The sequence below is a fragment of the Littorina saxatilis genome, linkage group LG5 (assembly GCF_037325665.1).
Source record: "Littorina saxatilis isolate snail1 linkage group LG5, US_GU_Lsax_2.0, whole genome shotgun sequence".
In the NCBI taxonomy this organism is placed as follows: domain Eukaryota; kingdom Metazoa; phylum Mollusca; class Gastropoda; order Littorinimorpha; family Littorinidae; genus Littorina; species Littorina saxatilis.
This window is the reverse complement of record NC_090249.1, coordinates 11,273,899-11,284,203: the sequence shown is the minus strand read 5'-3', so window position 1 is coordinate 11,284,203 and position 10,305 is coordinate 11,273,899. Positions and strand designations below refer to the sequence as shown.

The following is a 10,305-nucleotide window of genomic DNA, read 5'->3' as shown; positions in this document are numbered from 1 at the left end:
AAATAATTTATATCATAAAGCATGACAAGATTAATCTGTTTTCGATAATAAATGTGTCAAAAAAAGTTTCTATGGAACCTGCGAGTAGTTATTGGCTGTAAATTTACAGCAAAATGTAGGTCACTTTTATTTTCATAATGATTAAATTCTTCTTCAGAAAAGGTCAAAAGTGTACAGCTTTTTTCTTTCATGAATGTTTGATTTTTACTCCTTTTAGAAACTCTGCTGCCCTCGCGAATTTACTCCCACTCCTTCGTCTGTCTGCGTCTGTTTTCAAAAGATGTGTGTGTGTGTGTGTGCGTGTGTGTGTGTGTGTGTTAGTGTGTGTTAGAATGTTTGTGTGTGTGAGACATACAAACACAGACGCAGACAGACAGACAGACAGACAGACAGACAGACACACACACACACACACACACACGCACACACACACACACACACACACACACACACACACACACACACACACACACACACACACACACACACACACACACTCATACACACGCACTCCAAAAGCAGCACATTACGTCTTTCTGAGTGAGTTCTTCTTAAATCTTAGTACTTGCGATGTATGTAGAGTTTTAAACCGCATGACACTGCAAGGCAGGTTTCCTGGTTTGTATAAGGACAGTCAAATATTTGGGTCTTAAAGTCTTGAGTCTTTCAGTCTTGAGTCTTCAGTGTACCTTACATGCCTTAGATACCCCACCCCCGCTCCCCATCCCCTTATTATATTACAAGACTTACATCACGTACATGTCAACGAATATGTCTCAAAATAAACATTTCTTCCCTCCCCTCCCCTCCCCCCCCCCTCCCCACACTAAAACCAAACACGATGCCTTCTCCAGAGTGTGCGCCTCATAATTACATTTCAAGACTTCCATCACGTTCAGGTCAACAAATGTGTCTCAAAATAAGCATTTCTCCCCCCCCCCCCCCCACACACACACTAACACCGTACACGATGCTTTCTCCAGAGCGTGCGCCTCATAATAGCACACCGTTACCCTTCACGTACAAGTCTGACATTCAGTATTTAACGACATCGTGTCTGGGTCTCCGTACATATATCTCCCCAAAGACCCCTGCACATAGGGGAAGGGCTCCTAATATGGACCACCTCTTTATCTGACAAACTAACAGCGCTATCTGAGCGCTAAAAACAATTTCATTCGCTGTATTCACCCTCTCTGGATAACTTGCACATGTCATAACAGTTGCAGAAACACAAACCTCAAAACCGTTAGGCTTTTTCTCTTTTTTCACTTTTGGCTGCGTTCACTCTAAATTTGACGCCTAAAACGGACTCGTTTCTGTCCACAGCCAAAGCTTTTTTCACACAAAAATTGCTATATCTGACAGCTAAGACCGTATTTGTTACATTTGAGCAGTTTTGACCCCGAGTTTCTACTGCAAACAAAAAATAATAGCAAAATCTCAAAGTATGTGTGAGTCCCCTAATATGGACCACCTTCAACAAATCGAAGAAAATAAAAGCTAAAGGCTATTTTCATTAATTCATTAAGAAGCTTGCTGAAAATAACCTATAACTAGCCCTCGAGTTTAAAAAAAAATATCAAATTGTCTTCTTTTTGTGGAAGTTGATAATTTCACTTATTTTCACTCTGATTTTGATATGCTTCTTTAGTTTCCTGGTGTGCTTCAAATAATGCTCTCATCAACCCGAAACAGATAAATCTAAAGCATATTTGAATTAGTCTGACATGCACAATAAGTTGTATCATGTTATTTTGAAGTATAGGGGGCTTTTGACAGTGATTCGTGAAGCCCGCTTCACTGGTCCATATTAGGAGCCTGGGCGCCTAATATGGACCATTTGTGATTTTTTTCTGTATTTAATTTTTGCTGAATGTCTATCAAAGCTATTTCACTCTAATTAGGCCTAACGGTTCACTTAAGAGAGAAGGACTACCAAACACAAAATGAAACTTCTTCGCAAGAAAACAAGTAAGTTATTAGCATGAAACAAAAAGTGGTCCATATTAGGAGCCCTTCCCCTAACACTGCCATCAACACGGTGGTGAGAGGACTGGCCACAAGCCTTCTTTACACACGTCCAATTTACGGCCATGAAAACAGAATCACGCTCAAATCTCCTCGCCAAATCACCCTCATAACGAGACACTAATATTTGCCATCAGCCCTCGAGAAAATCCGGCCTGTCGGGGGGGGGGGGGGGGGGGGGGGGGTGGTGGGGGGTGGTGGGGGGTTGTGTTACCCTTTCCCCATCATACCCATCTCCATCGCTTCTTCTGTCTTCTCCTTCTTCTCATCACCCCCCCCCCCCCCAACCACGACAAAAATATGCTGTGGGGAAAAATATATATATGGCAGCTGAGACTTTGGCAAAGAGATAGAAGCTGTCGATCAACACTTCCATCAGCATAACCGAAATTATGACTATCATTATCATCATCGTCGTGACGTTTGTGCGTCGTTGGCGTCATCAGTGACGTCGTACGCCTTGGTTTCATTTCTTCTGGGTTTTCAAGCTGCGAAGACACCGCCATCGTTAACGTTCATTTGCGTCTTCTTCACCTCACAGGCGTTGCTTTCGTCTTTTCGTCCTCTGTTTTGTCATCATCGATGTCGCCATTTTCGGTCTTTATAGCTGTCCTGCTCAAGGTAACATTCTGAGGTAAAATTCAAGAACAGAGCCCCAAATTTACTCTGTCCGTCAACAGTCCATTTGGTTATGTCGCTTGAACTTGCAAATAAAGGTTTCGCGATGAATTGAATTTCAAAGTCAACAGTTATCGCTGTTCACCGATAATTTGCAACACACTATCACGATGCTCTGTGTGTGTAAAATGTGGTAACTTGCAACCTTGTAGCTGCTTCCTTCAATTTGGGACACTGTTCTTGAATTTCACCCATTATCTCCATGACAATATAATTATTTTCTTCTCTCGCTGTTGTATATTGTAGAGAGTTTAAATCTTTACTGGAATCGAATCATTTATTTAAAAACACAGGTAGGCAATGTGGGTCGTGTGCGACCCCTACAAATAGGGGGTCATGCCAATACGTCCCAGTACCATTGTGTCCCAGTACCATTGCGTCCCAAAACAATGCCGTCTCATTGCGTCCCATTAAGCAATCCCATTGGGTCCCAATACCATTGGGTCCCAGTGCCATTGCGTCCCGTACCATTGTGTCCCAACAAAATTGCGTGTCGATAGGTCCCAAGAAAATTGCATCTCGATACGTCCCATAAAGGAATCCCATTACGTCCCCGTACCATTACGTCCCAACACAATTGTTACTTGAGCAATGCTTGAACGCTGCGGTGGGCAGTGTGTGTGTGTGTGGGGGGGGGGGGGGCGGGAGTGAATGGGGAGGTGAGGTGGGCACAATGAGGTGTGGGCCGCGGAAGGGGGGATCCGCAGAAGGGGGGATGGGGTACGTGATCATCGTGGTCAGACTAGGGGAGAGAAGGGATGGGTGGGTGTGAACAGTGATTAAGGATGGAGAAGAGATAAATAAATAAATAAATAGACATACACACAATCTGTTAAACACATTGATTTATGAGATATTTTGTTGGTCAGACAATTTTTAATTCATTATATTTTATAATCTGATGAAAGATGACAGGTCCCTTGTTTAAGCAAGACCTTTAATTCAAGAGTCAAAATTTATTTTGGTTTTTAAGTGACACGTAGAAGATAACATATTGTAACAAGTATTATGACCCCTTTTTTTCCTTCATGATTTTTCATAAAGAAGAAATGTACTGTCTGATTGTGCAGTTTCCAATAATTATTCTGTGTTTGTCAATTATTGTTCTCCAGTCACAGAGAGAGAGAGAGAGAGAGAGAGAGAGAGAGAGAGAGAGAGAGAGAGAGAGAGAGAGAGAGAGAGACAGAGAGAGAGAGAGAGAGAGAGACAGAGAGAAGTCTGAAGTCTGAAGTCTGAATGTTTTAATGAGTAGCCTAGGCCTTGGGCCCTTTTCATGGAGATGAGCACATCTCAAGCACCAGCATACCATTGCACATAGTGAACAAAAACAAGAACATCCTACTAGTATCGCCCTGTTTCGTTTACGGATTATGGATTACGAATGGAAAGCGCCTTCATGACAAATGTAGAAAAACGTAGCAATAGCGGCTTACTAGTGTTTGAGAACAGCATGGTTAATTTAAACAATGATGGGATTCTAGTGTATTTTCGTGGAATATAATATTCTCTTAACTCAGCATATTTAGGGCATACTAAAACAAAGTGGACTTCATCTTCAACACTGCCACAACAAAATGGACAAGATAAATCAGCGGAGGTTGGATTTAGATTAAAGCGAAATCGATGCACTTTCAGAGGAGATACTCCCAATCTAAGTCGAATAAGAAGATTTCTAGCTTTAATATGTTTCAAATCACTTAAATAGTTGGATAATGTTAGGGTTGATTTGAAGGTTCTGTACAGAGAGAAACGTTCACTTCCTTGTACATTGTCAAGCCAGGTTTGCTTATAGGATGAAATAAGTGTTTCTTTAAATGCTGTTAGGAACGCCCTCTCATCGCCAACACCTTGGTTTTCCCATACTTCATCAAAACCGTACATGTACAGAGTGTAACAGATCGAGGAGGCCCATGTTTTCTTATTTTGTTCATGGAGATATTTCAGCATTTTATACGCCTTGCTCGGAAGGCGATGATGTGGCATCCTCAATATACGTAGCCAAAAACGAATGCATTTAACAAAGCTGTTTATAAACAAGGGGTACCTTCCCGTTTCTCCATAGACCATAGCATTTGGTGTTCTCATACTCGTATTCAAAAAACGTTTAAGTGCGAATAAATGAACTCTCTCTATAGGTGTATGGTCTGCTTCAACCCCCCAAACTTCGGCACCATATGACAGCATCGGTTGAATCTGTGCGTCGAAAAGCTTGAAAAAAATAGCTGGAGATCTGTCACCCAGTTGCCATAAACATTTTAGAATACCAATGACTCCCTTTTTCCCTTTTGCAGCAAAATCATTAAGAGTGTGAGAGAAGGACAGGCGTGTAAACAACCATACTCCTAAATACTTATACATGTTCAAAACGCTCATAGGATGTCCACCATACACCCATCTTTCTTGCAAGGCCAAGTGACCACCGTTCCGAAAAACAACAATATTAGATTTGTCTAAATTAACTTCAGAGAGAGAGAGAGAGAGAGAGAGAGAGAGAGAGAGAGAAACAGAGAGAGAAACAGAGAGAGAAACAGAGAGAGAGAGAGAGAGAGAGAAACAGAGAGAGAGAGAGAGAGAGAGAGAGAGAGAGAAGACAAGACAAGACAAGACAAGACAAGACAAAGACAAACTCTTTATTAACGAGGGTAATGGCATAAGCAAACAGGTGGTTTTTTTACATCCAGCCCTCGCCCATGGGAGGGTTTAATCTAATGACAATACGTTTAGAAAATGTTAGAATATGAATCAAAGAAGTAATAACAAGCAAACAACCGAACAAACAAACGATTTACAGACTAAACAAACAAACAAAAACATACATACAAACGAACATAACATAAGAGAGAGAGAGAGAGAGAGAGAGAGAGAGAGAGAGAGAGAGAGAGAGAGAGAGAGAGAGAGAGAGAGAGAGAGAGAGAGAGAGAGAGAGAGAACTCAGAACCCAGAATGGTTTATTATATTAAGGCCAGAGAGAGAGAGAGAGAGAGAGAGAGAGAGAGAGAGAGAGAGAGAGAGAGAGAGAGAGAGAGAGAGAGAGAGAGAGAGAGAGAGAGAGAGAGACAGAGTGAGTGAGCGAGCGAGTGAGCAAGAGAGAGAGCAAGAGAGAGAGCAAGATAGAGAGAATCACACACACACACACACATACACACACACGCACACACACACACACCCACACACACATACACACACACACACACACACATTGAAACACACAAACACACGCACAAACATACACAGACATACATATACACACACAAACAAGGAGTGAGAGCGAGAGAAAAAATGAGAAAGAGAGAGTCGTCAGTAAGTAGTGGTATTGACACGTAGCGATAATGTGCACGTAGCGTTAAAAGATGTAGTGCTGTCGACACGTAGTGATAATGAACAAATGATTGCGACTTATCGACACATTATTTGTAGCACTAATCAACGTAGCGATAGCGGCACGTAGCACAAATGGCACGTAGGACAAATGACACGTGGCGCTAGCGATACGCACCCGGAACCTATCGATACATTTTTTTGGTCAATGTCCGTCCACATGTTTGTCCGACATCACCGGTACACATCTTTTTATTTTATTTTTATTTGTGAAATACTGCTATGTACCAACACGTTTTGTAATAAAAGTGCGTTTTGTAATACATTTATTACAAATCGTGTTCGGCTTACACAATTTTTATTACAAATCGTGTTGAACGCGTTTTGTAATAAAAATTGTGTCATCCGAACACGATTTGTAATAAATTTATTACAAAAGGCACTTTTATTACAAAACGTGTCGCTACACTGCTACAGTAACATCTCAGAAATTAAATTCACTAGTATTGGGACTTAATGGTACGGGGACGCAATGGCACGTAATTGTATTGGGACCTAATGGTACTGGGACGCAATGGTACTGGGACCCAATGGTATTGGGACGCAATGGTACTGGGACGCAATGGTATTGGGACGCAATGGTACTGGGACGCAATGGTCCTGGAACGTAATGGTACTGAGACGTAATGGTACTGGGACGTAATGGTATTGGGACGCAATGGTACTGGAACGTAATGGTACTGGGACGTAATGGTACTGGGACGCAAAGGCTCCTAATATGGACCGGCTCCTAATATGGACCACCTCCTGTTCTGACAAACTAACGGCGCTAGAGCGCTAAAAACAATTTCATTCGCTGTATTCACCCTCTCTGGATAACTTGCACATGTCAAAACAGTTGCAGAAACACAAACTTCAAAACCGTTAGGTTTTTTTCTCTTTTTTCACTTTTGGCAGCGTTCACTCTAAATTTGCCGCCTAAAACGGACTCGTTTCTGTCCACAGCCAAAGCTTTTATCACACAAAAATTGCTATATATGACAGCTAAGACGGTATTTGTTACATTTTAGCAGTGTTGACCCCGAGTTTCACCTGCAGATAAAAAATGATAGCAAAATCTGAAAGTATGTGCGAGTCCCTTAATATGGACCACCTTCAACAAATCGAAGAAAATAAAAGCTAAAGGCTATTTTCATTAATTCATTAAGAAGCTTGCTGGAAATAACCTATAACTAGCCCTCGAGATTTAAAAAAAAAATAACAAAAAGTCTTCTTTTCGTGGAAGTTGATAATTTTACTTAATTTCTTTAGTTTCCTGGTGTGCTTCAAATAATGCTCTCATCGACCCGAAACAGATACATCTAAAGCATATTTTAATTAGTCTGACATGACTTGTACACTAAGTTGTATCATGTTATTTTGAAGTATAGGGGGCTTTTTACATTGATTCGTGAAGGCCGCTTGACTGGTCTATATTAGGCACCCAGGCTCCTAATATGGACCATTTGTGATTTTTTTCTGTATTTAATTTTTGCTGAATGTCTATCAAAGCTATTTCACTCTAATTAGTCCTAACGGTTAACCTAAGAGAGAAGGACTACCAAACACAAAATGAAACTTCTTCGCAAGAAAACAAGCTAGTTATCAGCATGAAACAAAACGTGGTCATATTAGGAGCCCTTCCCCTACTGGGACGTAATGGAACTGGTCTCACATTATTAACACTATACATATGTACTACTGTTGTTTGTAAAATATGTTTTAAACGATTACTTAATTCTTTTTATGTATTTAGATATTTATTGAATTTATTGTGTGTGTGTGTGTGTGTGTGTGTGTGTGTGTGTGTGTGTGTGTGTGTGTGTGTGTGTGTGCGTACGTGTGTGTATGTGTGCGTGAGTGCGTGTGTGTGTGTGTGTGTGTGTGTGTAAGTGTGCATATGTGCTTGTGTGAGGTTGGGTGTGTGTCAAAATGTGTTGTGCAATATGGCATGAAAATCTTTTTAGATTTGTTGTTAAAAATTACAGCTTTGTATACCATGTTTATTATCTTTTACGAAGTAATTATAGTTAAATAGTCTTTTATGTTTTTGATTTTGTTCGACCTTCTTAGGATTATGGAGTTTTATGCACTGCCTTTTATAGTTAACTAAATTTTTGTATTTGAAATAGTCCATTGTAGTCGGTGTAGGCCTTTAGCTTATTTTAATCGTTTGTCCAGTATTTAATTTAATTCTCTATTTTTGTATGAACTAAGATGTTTAGTGTTCTTAGTATGTCTTGTTAGGCTAAGTTCTATTTAATCAGAGTATGTTTGCGTGTGCTTATACCTAGTGATATTGTAAAGCGCATAGTGCTTTTAGTTATGCGCTATAGAAATCTCCTTAATAAATAAATAAATAAATACTGGGACGCAATGGTACTGGGACGCAATGGTACTGGGACGCAATGGTACTGGGACGCAATGGTACTGGGACGCAATGGTACTGGGACGTAATGGTACTGGGACGTAATGGTACTGGGACGTATTGACATGTAGCCACAAATAGAAGATGACTTTCTGTGAAATATGTCTGCCCTGCACAACTCGTGCCATTTGAATAGGAATAAAACATCATGTTTCTTGTTTGTAGAAGCCATTGGTCATGCAAAAGCTGTGCAATACGAACTAGGATAAACAGTTTAAAACCAGTGCAGAAATACAACCAGAACCTGGATTGTACACGATAGAGATCACCTAAATTGTGCGCTTATCAACAGAACAACCTTACACAAAATCAGCAGTAAAGCCGCTGTAGTGTTCGAGGAACACCTGATATTTACGATGGTCAAGTGTTTTCGGATATTAAAATATTGTTTATATTTACCATTGCATGGTCATGATCGTAATGTTTGTGTCGATAATTACTATTATCCTATAGCTATTCCCCACCACCATCCTATTTTCCCAATAAGCTTGCTCTTACACTTTTCACTGTGATCACACCCATGGCGTTCCTCCTTTCACGAAATATAATTATCCTCATCACCGTCCCCTTACCATCGCTCTGGCATCATCATCAATAGCATCATCATCAATAGCATCATCATCATCATCATCATCATCATCATCATCATCATCATCATCATCATCATCATCATCATCATAAGACTTCATATAACATCTCCGTTCATGAAATATGATTCTCCTCATCACCGTCCCCTAACCGTCTGGCATCATCATCATCATCATCATCATCATCATCATCATCATCATCATCATCATCATCATCATCATCATCATCATCATCATCATCATCATCATCATCATCATCATCCATTCAGTCTTCCTCTTCTACTCTCTCATCGTCCTCATCTCCCTCGATCTCCTCATCACCAAACACTTTCGACCAGAGCAGGCGACGCAGAGAGAGAGAGAGAGAGAGAGCCGGTTTGACGCAGCGTCTCAACCCCGCCTCTCCAACTTACCTCCTCCGATCTCACAGCACCCACCCCCCGACACCCACACCCCCCCTCCCATCCCAATCTTCCCTCTCCCTCCCCCGCCTCCTCCTGTTCCTGCACCCCCTGTACTCAGTCCCTCCCTTTGCTCGACACCTCTGAGTCTAGCGCCCGTGTGAGTGTGAGGAAGACAGGGACAAGAGAGAGGAGAGGAAAGTGCGGTCATTCATTATGCATGCCAGGACGGTGCCTGCCAATGAGCGACGAGCCTGGGGTTCCAGTGTTGGGGCCTAATCCTTGCGCACAGAAATGAGATGATGATGTAGGTTGTGGTTCCGTGGACGGAGCAGCCTCTGGCTGGTAGTGTGCTGGATTGTGCTCTCTCTCTCTCTCTCTCTCTCTCTCTCTCTCTCTCTCTCTCTCTCTCTCTCTCTCTCTCTCTCTCTCTCTCTCTCTCTCTCTCTCTCTGTCTCTTTGACTCTGGGGTTCTGTTTCTTGCGATCTTTCTGTGAGAATGAGAGTGTGTCTGTTATTGACTACTGTACATCTGTCTATCAGTGTGCCTCCCTTTCTTTCTGTGTCAGTGTGGGTGTCTCGCTCTGCGTCTTTTTATATTTAGTCAAGTTTTGACTAAATATTTTAACATCGAGGGGGAATCGAAACGAGGGTCGTGGTGTATGTGCGTGTGTCTGTTAGTGTGTCTGTGTGTGTGTCTGTGTGTGTGTGTGTGTGTGTAGAGCGATTCAGACTAAACTACTGGACCGATCTTTATGAAATTTGACATGAGAGTTCCTGGGTATGAAATCCCCGCACGTTTTTTTCATTTTTTTGATAAATG

At 41.5% G+C, this 10,305-nt stretch overlaps 1 protein-coding gene across 1 annotated transcript in view; it reads right to left on the bottom strand.

The window, feature by feature from the left end:
• Window positions 1-9,346, bottom strand: part of LOC138965997 (putative uncharacterized protein DDB_G0267716) — a 10,691-nt gene extending 1,345 nt beyond the window's left edge. The window contains exons 1-2 of the mRNA XM_070338082.1: window positions 9,234-9,346; window positions 2,566-2,643 (exon numbers count right to left, since the gene is read on the bottom strand). Of these exons, the coding sequence (XP_070194183.1) occupies window positions 2,566-2,643; window positions 9,234-9,346 (191 nt within the window). The remainder of the gene's footprint in view (window positions 1-2,565; window positions 2,644-9,233) is intronic.
• Window positions 9,347-10,305: the final 959 nt, after the last annotated feature.